This window comes from Thermobia domestica, chromosome 7 (genome assembly GCF_964235325.1).
Source record: "Thermobia domestica chromosome 7, izTheDome1.hap1.1, whole genome shotgun sequence".
NCBI classification, from domain to species: Eukaryota; Metazoa; Arthropoda; class Insecta; order Zygentoma; family Lepismatidae; genus Thermobia; species Thermobia domestica.
In genome coordinates, this window is record NC_137460.1 from 118,422,894 (window position 1) to 118,439,751 (window position 16,858).

General features: G+C 34.0%; 1 protein-coding gene across 1 annotated transcript in view; it reads left to right on the forward strand.

Moving 5' to 3' along the window:
- Positions 1–12,713, forward strand: part of LOC145690369 (uncharacterized) — a 44,189-nt gene extending 31,476 nt beyond the window's left edge. The window contains exon 4 of the mRNA XM_081765198.1: positions 10,831–12,713. Coding sequence (XP_081621324.1) covers positions 10,885–12,129 — 1,245 coding nt within the window. The 5' untranslated portion in view covers positions 10,831–10,884 and the 3' untranslated portion in view covers positions 12,130–12,713. The remainder of the gene's footprint in view (positions 1–10,830) is intronic.
- Positions 12,714–16,858: the final 4,145 nt, after the last annotated feature.

Below are 16,858 nucleotides of genomic sequence, written 5' to 3' on the forward strand. Positions count from 1 at the left end.
ATTTCCCATTTAAGGGGTTACGTTGACCCGGTGCAAAGTAACCACGATTTGAGGCTCAAAACAGCCTTCTCCCAGTGTTATTTTTTCTATGGCTTTACAATGTTTCACCCTTCAGTTTCAACTATTGCTTGAAAGTCCCATCATACATAGTAGAATTCTACGAAACCGACTTAACTTTGACGGAAATTCTTGTAGGTGATATCCTCCAAATTTTGTCTGCATTTACAGTGAGTGCTTTCCATACCTCTAGAGCAACAAACCCTTCAGGTAATTAGAACTGATGTTAACCGCCAACATTATAGCCAAAATCCAGTTAGATGTTCTATCTTACGGTGGCAGTTGAAACTTTCTCTTTACAGTTCATGGGTTTACCGACGGAAGACTGTGTAACTTTTTTCGTATTTTGTGCGAAGTTAACCCTGAAGTGCAAAGTAACCCCGTCTTAAGGTACTTACAGATTACCTAGGTAGTTAGCAATTTTCACATTCTTTTTTAAGGTGGTAACAGTTGGAGCCAAGGGATGTGCGATATTTCGATCGAACGATTAATATTTTCAAATATCAAACTATCGATATCGAAATTTTTGACCGATATATCGATGTTTTTGATCTTTATCATATTTCTATATTTTCGATTTTTGATATTGCTTATATTTTGATATTGCTGTATTTTTTGATATTTCGAACAAGTTTCAATAGTATGTCAATATCGATTATCTATTTCAAAATTTGGATATCACAAAGCCCTATCGAAACCCCTCCGAAATGAAGTTTTTGTCTATGGCCTGATTAGGGTTGCGCACGGCACGAGACTAGACAGAATTTTTCTTACGAAATTCGAGACGAGACATAGCTCTTCCAATAGAAACAGATACAGTTTTCGAGAGGAGACAACTTTCGCGACATCTTTGCGAGAGGTGACAGTCTCAAATCATTTCTCATGCGCACCCCTAGCCCAAATCGCGCGTTATCAAAAAGCATGTTAATGAGAAATAACAACATGTAAATACAATATAGGTAGTTAAAAACATTTTTGTTTTCATTCTTCAGTAATGCATTATTATTAACCTCAGTATTTTATAGTCCATTCTTAATCTTAAGGTGATGTATAATTAAGTTTTGAATTCGGTTAACTTATTTTGTTTCTCAAATTGTTTTAAAAATGTATGTACAAACATGTTTATTTTCATTCTTGAGTGCTTAAAGTCACTATAGTTATTAAACTTAGTATTTAATATTGTACTCTTAACGTTAAAATAATATATAGTTAACTTTGAATTCAGTTAACATTTTTCTTACTGAAATTGCTTTAAAAAGTATGTAAAAACGTTTTTATTTTCTTTCTTGAGTGCCAAAAGTGATGCACAGTTATTAAGATTAGTACTTTATACTCTATTCTTAATTTTAAACTGATAAACAGTGCGTTTCTGAATAAATTATGTCAAGTTATTTGAGTGGCGAACACTGGTAGAAAATTCTTACTACTACTGGAACATTTTGATTTTAAGGTGACGACTACTGGTGCAAGGATTTTAAAATATTGTTTTTCCTTCAACGGCTACTCCTTTTTGAATTCTGACTACATGGTCATTATAGGAAGGATCAGTGAGTCTTTCCAACTATGGTACAGCTCCGACAGATTCACGATGCTGAGAGAAGAGACAAAATAGTATGTTTTCAACCTTAAAGTGAGAACCACTGGCGTTTTTACCCTGCTATGCAAAAGTAAGTGGGTACTCCAATGGGGTTCCAATGCGGTACCTAATTTCTGAATTTTAGATATATGGAAATGCATGTGTCTAAAATGTAAAGAACTGATATTTGTTTACTGAAAACTGCAACTCGGTAAGCCTTACGGATACCGAGATATGGGAAAATAAAGAGCGACACGATATGTATGTGGGGCTTGCCAGGCCCGTATCCAGGAGGGTCTAGGGGGGCCGCCCCCCCTAAATTTTTGCTGGCCCCCTAAAGGTTTTAGAGTAGGCTTGCAAAAGAACTATAATATGGTTGGATCGGGCCCCCCCTAACATCAGCCGGGCCCCCCGTACATTTTTGGGCTGGCTACGGGCCTGGGGCTTGCATACTTCAAGGTACAATTTGGAAAATGAATTAAAATATGACTAACGGTTATCAAGATATTGTCAAATAAAGGGAGGACCAATACAGGTATGGGATTTTCGTGTTAGATGATAAAATTTCCGAAACCGGTCATGGAAAGTTAATAAGCACCAGTAGCAATTCCATCTTCAAATAATTAGATATTTCGATGGGGTGTTAGAACATCTTACAGTCTACTAAGATTAAATTTTAAAAGCTTTTGAAAATATAACTTGACATTTGTAAAGAGTATTAGAAATATGTAAATATAAATATGTTTACCTAAAACTTCCAGCCAGTACATCTAACATATAGAGAAACACCGTGAAATAAAAGAGTATGAGATGTTGAAACTTCGGAAAAATTATTGGTCCCAACAAAATTAAATAAGATGGTACTTCTATGGGTTAAGTGAGTACCTCATTACAATTTCGATGGAAAGATTAGTTCTAGGTTTTCTTCAGGCAGTTCCAAAGGTTCATTGAGCTGTGTAAAAGAGTGAAAATTCCCTGTGAATATCTAATATAGTAACCAAAATATAACGAGTCATATGTTTTATGACGTAAAAATAGAGATCTTGAAGGATTTGTACTTCTGGGTCTTTGCTATAAGAAAGAAATTCAAAAACCTACTGTATATACCTTAATAGACAATTAAATCAGTGAGGACACAGTAACTTCGTGGTGGGGTGTTTACCTAGTATGTTTTGCAGAAACTACACTGGAGTATTGTCTTAATCCACAGAGATACGATCACACTTAACTGCCCATTTAATTTTAAAATGAAATTAAGGCAAATGAATGTTGATGATAGAATTGATGGAGTGCAAAGGTGGAAGGAAACGGGAGTACCCCGAGAATACGCACGAATACGATGTCGACTACAAACTGACTTGGCAGCGGATCGAACCAGGGACCCAATACACCAAAGGTACGCACTCTACCACTAAGCCACCGTGCCTGCACCCGTCTATTTAGGTATATACGGTAGTTTTCTGAAATTTCTTCTTCTTACAGCAAAGACTCAACAGTACAAATCCATGTGGGTCTCCATTTTTACGACGTCATAAAATACATAATTACTTATATCTCGGTTGCTATATTAGATATTGACAAAAAAAATTTCATTCTTTTTGTACGCTAGGAATTATCACGCTTGGATTTACCCGAAGAAAACTTCGAGCTGAATTAATCTTTCGATCGGAATTGCCCTGACGAGTGTGAGGTACTCACTTCACCCATATAAGTACCATCTTATGTAACTTTTATTAAGATCAAAACTTGTTTTATGAAATTTCAAGATCTAATACTCTTTTATTTCACGGTGTCTCTCTAGCTGTAAGATGTACTGGCTGGAAGTTTTGGGTAACTCTATTCTCTTTTCTAATACTCTTTACAAATGTCAAATTATATTTTCCAAAGCTTTTAAAACTTAATCTTTTTAGACCCATGATGTTCTAAACCCCATGGAAATACCCAGTTACTTTAGGATGAAATTGCTACTGGTGCTTATTCAGATTTCATGACCGGTTTCGGAAATTTTACCACCTAACACCAAAACCCCATAACTGTGTGGGTCCTCCCTTTATTTGACAATATCTTGATAGCCATTAGTCATATTTTCATTAATTTTCTAAACTGTACTGTCAAGTATGGAAGCCCCACATACCTGTGGTGTTCCTATTTATTTCACCATATTTCGGTAACTATTAACCTTTTGTCACTCGCGCCAAATTTAGTAACATAACTACTCGCGCGTTTGCTTTTTTCCAACATTGACATTTTGAGATACAAACAATATATTTAGTAAACTTATTTGAAGTAATGCATGCAATTGTTGAGTAAATACTTAGGATATTTGGAATTGTTGCTATAGTGCTGCCAAAATGTCTTGATCCGTGGCAAAAATGCGAACTAAAGTTCAAACCATCGACACATCCACGCGTTGAGCCAATAAGGGTTCAGTTTTGCTAAACGAGAGAGCCTTGGCGAAAGGGAGTGAATTCCTTCAGCCGATAGCAACGCTTGGAACAGAAAACTAGGTGTCAAGTCAATGTGGTATATCTATAGCTTGTCAATATCTCTTCTCTGAGATCGGCTTTCGAAATCATCGAATCTAATGCCCTGAGTAGCAGTAAAAGGCTCGTGTAACTCATTGCTGCTCTTACGATTAGAATTCCTGTTCCGTCACATGTCCACAGTGATCGTACATCATCACGTGCTCCTTTCTTTTGGCAATCAAATAAAGACTTCGAAATAAAGTCATTAATTTTGCTCTTGAAGTTGCTGTACAGTTGCAGTGCGTTCTTCGCCGAAACTTGTTCGTAATTTATCCAAATAATTGTTAGTACATTTTACAATTTCATCAATCACGGCTATATCGATAAATTTCGAAAAAAAAACTGTTTACTCGGTGATACCCTTAGCAGTAAACTTCGGTTCTAGCATCTTTTTCACAATGTTTTTACACTTTGTCTTTGCTGATGCTGCCAGTTACTATTTACATTTTGTTTTCCTGTCTTTCCCAATGAAACAATATTTTCACTGTAACTGTAATTCACATCCATATCGTTTGCATCTGAATCTGCATCTACACTGTTCTTATCTGCTTCACTATCATGATCAATATCATCTTCATTCACTTTTTCATTACTTCAATTCGCATCACTTTCAGCAGCCACTAATTTTCGATAGTTAACATCAGACTCATCATTAATATTGTCAAGCCACTTCTCTATCTCACTTCTATTCAAGAAGCGAGACGTTGCTTAGAAAAACAAAACTTCACTCATAAACAATAATTATCACATTAACGATCGCGCGTTGGAAAATTTCAAACTCCATAAAAATATATGTTTGCTAGTGTTATCACGGAACTACTCGCGCGTTTGAAAAAAGCAAACGCAGACGAAACTATTTCCTCAACCTGTACTGGAAGCTACTACAATTGCAGCACGTCAGCGAGCTTTAGGGTGAAAGAGGGGAAGGAGCCACTTGAGGAATAGCAGTGAGGGTGACTCCACTAATGCGACCCCATTCGTAAAAATCATTAGTTTTTACTCACCTGTTTGCTTTTTTCCAACAGCGCGAGTGACAAAAGGTTAAACGTACCGACTTGCGGTTTCGGTAAACACACACCTGTAACGTTCTTTATAAGTTTATTAAGATATATTTTAGAATGTTTAGAAATGGGAGGTATGTGAATGCCATAGTACCCGAAAAACCCCATAAGGACGTGTGTGTAGTGTATTGAATTGAAACTACTTTTGAGGTTGTTGTTAGCCCTCAGTAATTACGTTTTCGAAACTGCACAATCTAGTACGCAAACTTCACACTTCTATGGTGTTGTTCTTTATTCTCCCATACCTCGGTATCCATAAGGCTTACCGAGTTGCGGTTTTCTGTACTTAACATATCAGTTCTTTACATTTTAGAGACATATATTTCCACATATCTAAAAATGCAGACATTAAGTACCCCATGGTACCTCGAACGCCATTGGGTACCCACTTACTTTTGCATAGTAATACATTTCGAGTTGTTCAGCATCAATAAACACTTTTTTTTAATTAATCGTTTTTCTACCAGAAACCCAAAAGTCCATACCTGACCGAACAGATTTTGTCCATTTAATTTAAAAAATGTTAAATATTTTAAAATGTAACATTCGAAATATTTTTTGGATTTTTGTTTCAGGTATTTCATGCATCAAAACAAAACCAGGATTCTGCCTGAAAGACAGCGAAAAGAAGCAGTGTAATTTGTGGCTAAAAGCACGTCCTTTCTGAAGACAGACCTGATTATATTTACATTCTTTTGTACGAATATGTAACCTTAATAAATATACTGCTCCACAAATTATTTCTTTCTTCCATAAATTAGAATAAATGTATGTCTGTTTAAAGAAAATGTTTGTTAGCGTTAAGTCCATTCAACTCTTTTTCTCTGTAAATAAGAACATTATACCTTGCAACATTTTTTTTAATCATTGTGCAATTCCGATTGGATAAAGTAAATCTGCACGAAGCACTATTATTTCAGACATACATTAATAACTAATGTATTGTTCTGTGAATAAGGCAATGGTATAGTGAACATGTTTTAACATAAAATCTGTAACTCAGCTTTTCAATAGTCAACTTTATTGAGAATCCGAAGAAAGAAAGAAAAATGTTGGACTTAACAACGAATTTCAAAATTATTTTTGTTCAAATTCTGGACTAATCCAAATTATCCAGAGAAATCATTTATGTTGCTCTCTACAGATGTATCCTTTATCCAAATCGTATGAAAAGGAGACTTCATACATCGCTATATTTTGTATGAACTATGTTTCGTATTTATTTAATCACTTTGTACCTTTCTCTAGTGTTGACAAGGCCGCAAGTGTCAATCGAATAATTTAGTGTTTCACTCATGTAACCTTGTGACTAACGTACGTCTTGTCGGTATATATATGTTACTGGGTTCGATTAGCGACAAACAATTTTTAGCGTTAAACAAATACAAAAATCTACACGCAATGAGATACGATGATCTTTTCCTCATAGACAATATCAAGCAACTAACGGTACTGAGTGTGGTTGAGTTTACTAGTGGTATTATCTGGCTATAATCAGTGTTCCGAGAGCTATACTTCTTTTTGTGCTCTGAATTGCAAACTTTGATATAACCGTTTTAAATTATTGTATATCTATCTATCTATCTATCTATCTATCTATCTATCTATATATCTATATATCTATATATATATATATATATATATATATATATATATATATATATATATAGATAGATAGATAGATAGATAGATAGATAGATAGATATAGATATATAGATATAACATTGTAAACTAGAAACTTCCGAGTAATTCTGAGAATCATCGCTCTTTCTTTAAATAATGTATGAGTCTATTACACTGCTCGTTACTTAAAATGTTGCAATAAGAAGGATACATCCAGGTAAGTCCAAATTTGCAGAATGTATAGAGCAGGGAAGGATAAACGTGTCTGGTCGATGGCTGCACAGTTTCTCATACCTGTGAACTCCGCCAGCTACAGTTGATGAGCTGTGGCATTGGATCGTAAGACGCATGGCTTACCATACCAGAAGAGAACATCCTCTCGATGTCTCGCTGTGTTACAGTCGTTCTGGTTGTCAATGTTGGGTCAGTTCTGCTCCTTTGTCACCACGTTGTCACACAGCGAATACAGCGGTAAGATTAACCCTTAACGTACCAAGCCTAAGTCGTCAAAGTTGTCTACCAAGCTGGAGTCTTCTGGAGACCCCAAGTATTATTTTAATTTCTCAATATAGTATTCCAGAGGGTTACTCCAACTATTATTTTTTGGACGGCTAGAAGCATACTTAAGTTAAATGAATATTGTTGACATCAAATATTATATATATTTGAGCACAATTCAGTTCTTCATACAATTTTATACTTTTGTGTTCGTAAATCTGAAACACAGATTTAACAATAGAGTTTTTACATTTTCAAGTGTGTTTTTATTTTTTGTATTTTTTAAAGAAACGCATCGTTGATCTAATCATGTAATTAATATCTCAAAGGGTTGCAGGATACATATAAAAATTGAGAATAAATTGATTCTTATAATTGCGGCAGTATCACTAAATATCACTCTCTGGGGTCCCTAGAGTACCCCGCTTGGTATGTTAAGGGTTAAGCATATTCGACACTTACTATTAGATATCGGCTTGGGAACTTTGGCGTAGCTACCCTGTCTCCTTGAAGTTGCATTTTTAATGGCGAGTACTGTGTAGGAATCATCTTGTGAGGGAACACGTTTTCAGCTGACACCATGTTTTTAATTATAGCGTCATTTAAAAAATAACTTATCTGTTAATTAAAATGTGCAGAGAAGTTATTTCTGGAAAATCCTATTCACGCCTCTTGTAACAACTTCTGCATTTTGGAAGAGGATATTATTAAGGAAAAGAATGAGGTAAAGTCGTCTTTATATAGTACACACGGAAAAGAAAGTATTTGACAGTTGACAAATTTTCTTTTGCCAATAGCTCGGGAACAAATTAATTAATTTGCATCTTTTTGTTGTTATTCTTCGAATAGTTATAACTTGACAACCTGCCAAAGTCGGTACTCTAATAGGTTAATTTATTGTTGAGTTTTTAGGAAAACAAATTTTGTCAACTGAAGAATATTTAATTTCGTGACTGTACAAGCAATGGGTGATAACGGCTTAATAAATGACTGTACGTAAGTCTTGTTTGAGTTTGAACATAGGATTGTACATGGCTGTGCATTTTGCACTATTATTGAAGTGCTGCAACTAAGTTATTGCAAAAGGTATGATAAATTCTTACAGTAATATTGTCACATATTGATTTACTCTGTATGAAAACTAAAATAGTTTAACATATGGTTAACCTCCTTTGTGCCAATAATTTTAAAATTAACGCTTGTGCCACTTTTCAACCTTGGCTTTGCAGTAGCTTTCCAAAGAATTAGCAGCAAGTCCAAACTTACACCCTGCAGGTAAATACATTTCTCTGGACAGTTTCACTGCTCCAAACTAAGATTGAAAAGTGTAGTATTTTTAATTTTTTTATTATTGGCACAAAGGAGATCAACCATATTTTAAGCTACTTTTGTTTCCATACAGAGAAAAACAATATGTGACAACATTACAGTAAGAATGTATCATGCATTTCGCAGTATGTTGCAGCACTTCAATAATGGTGCACTATACGTACAATCTAGATCCTGATTATGTCCAATCCATACATTACAACAAGGCAATACGTATGCGATACAGGCAAAATCCGTATATTTCATATGGACAATCTATAAGCTACATACATCCAATTCATACATTACATATGGCCAGCCTGTACGCGACATACGTATAATCTATATGCTGCATGCAGACAGTCTGTAAGCTACATATGTGCACTCTGTATGGTGCATACGGATATTCTGTATGCTGTATCGGGACAAGCTGTGTGCGACATAAGGAAAATTTGTATAATACATACGTACAATACGTATACTGTATCTAGTCGTACGTACATGGCACAAGTACAATATAGATGCTGTCTTGGGGTTGAACGCAAGAAACACACGTACAGAACGTATATTGCATACTTCTTGAAATTATGCTCCGTCCTGATAGTCAGTGAGTGTCGTCATTCTTAACCCACATGCTACATATGATCCTGACGTCACAAAGCTAGATATCACCTCCGTATATACTTGTTACTGCAGATGACGTCACACGAATGACGTCATTGCACTTATGCAGACAGTACGTATAATACATAGTTTTTCAGCTATACGTTTGCTGCAGGATGCTATATACGGTTGTACGTTAAGTCCAGAAACTACAGGAATTACGAATGTAACCTACGTTTTTAAGTATGCCACCTACATTTTTTTCTCAGTGTAGGTTACATGTGTAATTCCCGTAGTTTTAGGATTTAACGTACATCAGACGTATAACTGAAAACTCATGTTTTATAATACCTTCCGTATAAGTATTCTATCTATACGTACTTTCCGTATGAAACAACATACGCGGTCAGGATCTCACATAGAAATGGACGTATATAACATGTAGCTGAGAAATGTAACATAAGTATATGCATGTGATATACGAAAAACTGTTGGATGTCAGACATCCTGCAAAGGCATGATGTAACATCTAAGGGCAGTGCGTATATAGCTAACGTATGCTCCATACTGATTTCTGTAGTAAGCAAGAGGATTCCCTATATTTGTATAATATACCGCTGTCCGGAGAACGGATTTTTCTGTGTACAGTGCGGGAATTGTATATAGAAACTGTGATTACAGAAAATTACAACTACGTCAAGAACAACTATATACTTTAGGAAAAAGAAGAGGAGTAAAACGAGATATTTTGTTTTCGTACCTTCACTTATACAAAATTTACAGTTTAAGTAGAACACTGTTCATATTAATAACATTTCTCAACTTAAGATCGGACTCATTTCTACCTATATTGTTTAACCTTTCTCCTTATTAAGAGACTAATATATTATTTATATTTCCATCTTATATTTTAATACATTATTGTTATCCTGCTATATTATAACTTTTTAATGCCCATGTTATGCACCAAGCCTAAGGGAAATGGATGATAATGCTGGCATGAAGACTGTAGAGAGAAATTAGAGAACCCCGAGAAAATAAACACACACACACTGTTTGTCCACTACAAAGCTGTCTTTCATTGGTTCAACGTGCAGGCATATAAATAGTGTAAGGTAAATGTATGAAGTGGTGTACATAATATAAGTTCCTTAATCAGCAGCACAATAATTAATTCTGATAGTAGCGCAGTATGGCAAGAAACCAAAATCACTACTTTCTAAACAAAAAGTCGTACGACGTTACCACTTTCCCAAAAGCTTAGGATATAAACATTCAGGCATAAAATTTTAATTGTATATTTGAAAGATATGTTCATATAATTTGCTTTTGCAGATTTTCGGATCCAGTGTAAGCAATTAGGTTCGCAACCTGCACTAGCAATCAATTTCGAATGCAACAGAAACGCTGCCTCTGTATCCGGAGCGGTCTTACATGAAAAGTTTTCAGCTAGCTAACTGTTTTGTGCAATACGAAGTCAGTAGTAGAAAATTAAGTGAAATTTTCATTTTCCTTGTTTAACAGCGTTATTTTTGATTATTAACATTTACTGACACTTTTATTTCTGTTTTATTTTTAGGAAATAAGCTACAGAAGAAAGCCAAAACATAGCTGTATTATTTACAGCTACATCATGGCGCAACTACCTGACCTCGCAATTGAGAAGATTTTCTCCTATCTGAAGTACGAAGACCTGGTAAGCGCACGTAACGTTTGCCAACGTTGGCAAAATATTGCAGACCAACCAATGCTCTGGAGAAATACCACCTTCACTTGTGATAACACCATCACGAAGGACAGGGCAATTGAAATATTAAATCAGACGCCTTTCGTCGAAGGACTAATAATCGATCACAAGGAAGGAGATATTATATTACATTTCGTTGCCAACAATTGTACAAATCTTCGAACATTAGTAGTGAAGCAAGTCCCTTGTATTCCCTTCAATGCAATCCGAACGTTAGCTCAGAATTGCAAAAATATTGAAATCCTCGAGTTTCCTGACTCATTTGTATTTACTAGTCCTTATTATATAACTTTTGATTATGAAGCAGTTGAACCTCACAATCCAGCTGATATAATATCCAAATTCACAAACTTACGTAAACTAGATATCTCTCAAATGCCAGATTACGAGAGCTCAATTTCAATTAAGAAAATCATAGACGGATGTCCACATCTTGAAGAGTTGTTGATAGGAAATATGCATTCCACAACAGATAGTGATTTGATATATCTGATTGAGAAACGAAAAGAATCGTTATTGAGACTGTCTATTTGCGGACATAAGTTGAGTGATTTTTCTCTAATACATTTGTCAGAGTTAACAAAGTTAAAGCATTTCCAATTTCGCGTCTCTGATATGTTAACTACTGTAACTCTAGAAAGTATTGCACAAATGCATTTACATTCATTGGCACTAACAGAAGGCTTCATTCTACAGGCTAATGAAATGGTGGACTTTTTCACTCAACCCACTATAGCTAATTTGAGGTCCTTAGATCTTTCACGGTGCAGTGGCGTAAATGATGAAATTGCTCTTTCCATTTCTCTGAATTGCCATCAATTGGAAAGACTGAATATTTCTTATTGTGGAATTACTCAAACTGGCGTGACATACCTTATAAAGGGTTGCTGCTCAAATTTGAAATATCTAAATATTGCTGGAATTGACTTGAAATTAGGGCATTGCTTGTACCTTATACCTTCCTATTTGAAACACCTCGAACTTCTGGAATTAGAGAAGAAGGATGTACTTAGGTGTATCTTGTATGAGATTAAATTGTTTCTACCTGGGCTGAAGATAAAGCTAATTACACCACCGTTTTCGTTCAAACTACCAGACGGTTACAATATATTTAATCCCATTGGACTCTGACGGAAGTATTAGAAGAAGCTCAAAAATGTAAAACTGAAACTATGTTGCTACGATTCTGTTGAACTAATAGGTACTTTTAACATAGCAAATGTTAAAGGGAACGAAATTAAATGAGTTGCAAGTTCTGAAGAGATACGAAATTCTATGTTTACACTTGTTCTTTTGCAAACTTTTTTTAAAAGACTTCTTTATATTTAGTGTGGTACTTTTCTTATGTATATATTCCCTAGATCAATTGTGAGGGAGAAGGTTGAAATCTAGCCGAAGTGCTTTTATTCGTGTGTAAATCATTTTGACCTCATCCATATTGATTACGAAACTGAAATGCACTGGTTAACTTTGCGACTTTGCACCGTACTAGTTACGGAAATAAATTGTAGATTATAGTGAATTTATTTGTGCATATAAAGACTCAACACTTTATTATTTGAATACAATATGTTCTATTTCTTTTTTTCTAATATGAATGAAAAAGTACCTTGTTATACTGCATGTTACCTTTTCTTTCAGAATAGTAGTTGAAAAAATTCAGATTTTTATTGTAAATTTCCTTTTTTTGTATAAAGAAACCTTACAAAGGTGTATTAAAGTTTATTGAAATAAAGTAATAAACAGTAAACTGTATTTAAATACAAAAAGTGAACCATTCTATTCACATCTAAACAGGAATAAAAATTAACGATACTATTTAAGGATTAAGAAAAAGCGTATTTTGAAATTGGTACGAGATGGCTCTAGTACCTCAGTGTGGTCTTTGTTCTTCACGCTTGCCTACCGGAAGTTACGTAGGAGCAAATTTAAGACTGTTAAATTTTCACAGAATCATGTTATTTGAAGTAGTCTTACACTTCTAGCTGAATAAACGGTTTGTTCTCTTCAAAATTCTGGTTCTTGGAGATAATTTAATTTAACATCAGCTTGCAAAATATTTTTGTGTTTAACCATCTGGAAACTTTATACCCTTTAATCATAAGAAAGAAGAATTGTTTTCTGTCCTTTACCATGGAGTTAAGCTATATATCCATCCCCTACTCTTACACCTCCACCCCCCCCCACACACAAACAATTGAAAAATATTAAAACTCAGGAAAAAAGAAAACAGGTAATCTTCGCCAAAATGTAGTCCAGCAGTGAAAAAGTTAAATTATAATTTTTGTCTTGTAAACCCATTATTTGTATTATATATATATTAATGTATTATATGTATTAATAAATTAATAAAATTAATGGGTTTTATTAATAATGGCATGTATTAATGTATTAATTGGTTTTATTAATAATTTCAACCGTTTCCATTATATGTATTAATAAAAAAAATGTTCTCGTTAGGTTTGTGTATGATAAAGATACATAATATGTAGAAGAAAAGTGATCAGTAAACCTTAATTTAATTAAATGAAAATCAGAAATAAAAATCCCTTTTTATCTCCGTATTGTGTGAAGGAATCCAACTGTTTTTACACTGATGGTAGTCCTGGATTTGAGTCATGCATTGATAAAGATTTAAAACATTCTTAATTAAATTTCGTAATTTGATCTAGATCAAAATATCAAACACAGCCACGGCTAAAATATATTTTTTTCTATATCTGATCACCAAAATATTGTAATTTTCAGCTCAACCGTGGCTAAGCAGTTAGCGTACGCACCTTTGGCGTAGGAAATTCGGATTCAGTTCCGGCGGGAGCTCATGTGGTTCAGATCCCACGTTAATCATTAAGTCCACGTCTCATATAGCCTCGCTGTTGAACGGAACGTTAAACTCATCTCAACTGTAAATTTCAGAAGTGTCCTTCTCACAATCTATAGCAGCGTTTCCCAACCGGCGTGCCGCGGCATACAGGTGTGCCGCGAGGAATCGAAATAAAATTATTAATTTTATAGCAATTAAATTTCAAAACGTAGGGAAAATGTATATTTGTATTTCACATTACTATGAACCTCTACTATGAATCTACAATTCTAAGTTTCATACTGGGTTACTGTTCTGTACATTTCTAATGTTGAAAAAAGTAGACATATTTGTTTTCATTGTTATGACCATTATTGCTTCTTTATTGTTGCAGACTATTTCGTAAGTTGAAAATTTAAAATACCATGCAATCCTTTCGACAAATTACCTATTTGTATTTAAAAGTAAAAGAGATTTGTTTGTTCGTTCGTTATTTAGTGATCTTCCTTCTTAGCAAAAATTGGATACAGTTTTTAAAAAGAAAGCGTATTTTTAAAAACCTGAGTCCAATACTTCACTGAAATTGTTTTCTGTTTTAAAATTAGAATGAAAAATAAGCATAATGATTTAGCACGGGGGGAAATCAGTGATTGAGCTTTCTTCTCTGTGAAAAGGAGATCAATAATCACAGAAAAATACCACTGTGTTTTATATTTACAAATGATAATACGTATAAGTGTGCCGCGAGAATTCAAGTAACACCCGTAGTGTGCCGCAAGTTACAAAAGGTTGGGAAACGCGTATCTATAGGATTAAACTAAAAGGAAATTTTACATAATAGGGGTGAAATGAAAATGTACTTAAGGTATTCCATTAGCAGGTTTTATCCAAATATGAGAGTACTTTTATCCAAATATGAGAGTGTATGAGATGACTTTTTAAAATCAAAATGCGTGATCAGAACTTTCTTCTTTAATACTCGTATGATTGATCATAGATTCTGTATTGTTACTATAACTGTATCGGATAGATTCGGATATTCTATTGAGTGATATTTTTCATTTTATATTTGAATCTTAGATATCCATTTTATGAACATATTCAAGTTAACGCTACCAAAAAATCTATGCTTGCCTCAACTGGCTGACCCTTTTCCAACCAATGTAGTTGTAAACTTGTAAAATAAGTGATATTTTGAAAGTATTCGTCTTTTAATTAATTATCATATCTTGTTTTGAAGGAATATCATTATCTTTGATATCTTTCTTTATTTTATGTACATAACTCGATGCAAAATGCAATGATGTTCAGTACGAAGCTGTATTAGTTACTTTATAATAATAATATTAAGAATTTATGAATGGATTTATTATTACATAATAAGAAAAATATTCGGGTTATTTAGTAAATCAAAATCTTTCTTATAGAGTTTTTTTTAAAGAAGGAAAAGAGAACGAAAAAAATTCTTTGATAGCTTAAGTTGTTAATTTGTAAACTGTGTAGGAATATTCCTACATTTTAAATATTTTCATTTAAAATATCAATTACTAATCAATCGCGCATATAGAAATTTTTATTGGGAGGGGTCTAATGCCACAAGAGACTACATTTATGCAGATTGAATCGACATTAGTCTGCATCCGTAAATACGATATGTAATTCTTAAGTACTCCCACTTATGTTGTCAAAAGAATTAAGTAGATGGTTTTATATGAAAAGAACAAGTACAGATTATGTGTGTTGCTAATCTCAATTCATCAAAATTAATTACCGGTAATTAAAATTGAGGAGAAAGAGTGAAAATTGATCTTTCACCACCTTCTCTCGAATCTGATTATGTGTTTAATCCCCTTTCCCATACAATAATTAAATGTCATCCAAAACAAAAATTTTGCTTCATTTTAAATTAATCACAATTAATTAATTAAAAGAGTGAAAGAGAGTGTGAAAATTTCTCCATAACTTTTTCACATAAAAATATACAATCTAATTACGGCGATGGTTCCTCCTCATAATTTGTGTAATCGAAAAATAAAGTTTGGTTGTTTATTCCAGTAATCGTAACTAATTAATTAAAATAGACGGAAAACCAAATAATAAAAAAAACAAGCTACATCCTTTCACACATTAAAATCTCGAATCAGCATATGCGGATGGATTCTCCACTGCAAATAATAATTTGCGTAACCGAAAACAAAATTTGTGGTGCTATTCCCAATTAAAATAAGACAAGTAGAGAGAGATAAAGTCAAAAAAATCATCCAGCTTTACTATGTGAAAACTTTGTGCTTAACTATGCTAATAGATTTCACTCTGTATATAATAATTTGTTCCGTCAAAAATAAGTTGTGGAACCACCCTCAATTAATTACAATTAATTAACTAACAAGGGAACATTCCAATTTAGTTCATTCAATTGCTGAAAATGACTGCTAGCACTGGATTCAGCACCAAAACAAACAAAGAAAAAGAGGGTGTTTAGTGGCAAACAGTATACAAGATAGGAGATAAGTGGGGACAAAGTGCGTAAATAGAATGTAGAAAATGTCTAGAAATACTATGTTAATTTTGAAAGAGTAGAGACATTGAGGTCAAATATTGGATATGAGGACTGAATGGAGAGCTCCACTGAATAGGCGTAATGCGAATCATGGGTGACGTCTGAAAAGCCACCATGTTAGAATTAGTTAAAATTAGAATATAGCGGAAAGGAATCATGTGTAATTTGACTCTTGACGCACACCATCTATTGAAATCAGTAGTGACCAATATAGTTTTGTAGAGCTCTGTGACAGAAAGTGTTCTACGCTGTGATAATGTAGCAATACTCTCGTAAAGATTACGTGAATGAGGAATAACGACAAATATGAATGAGACCACTTTCCAACCAACAAGCTTTCTAATCCCCCCAATGTTCATTCATATGGTGGCATAAGTGCAAATTGTGACCAAGGAAACATGAAAGAGTTTGTGACTGACGTTTTCTGGCCTTCTATAGATAAAACTGCTGATTCATTGAGAACCAATAAAGATGAAGAGTTGGTGCAGAAACCGTAC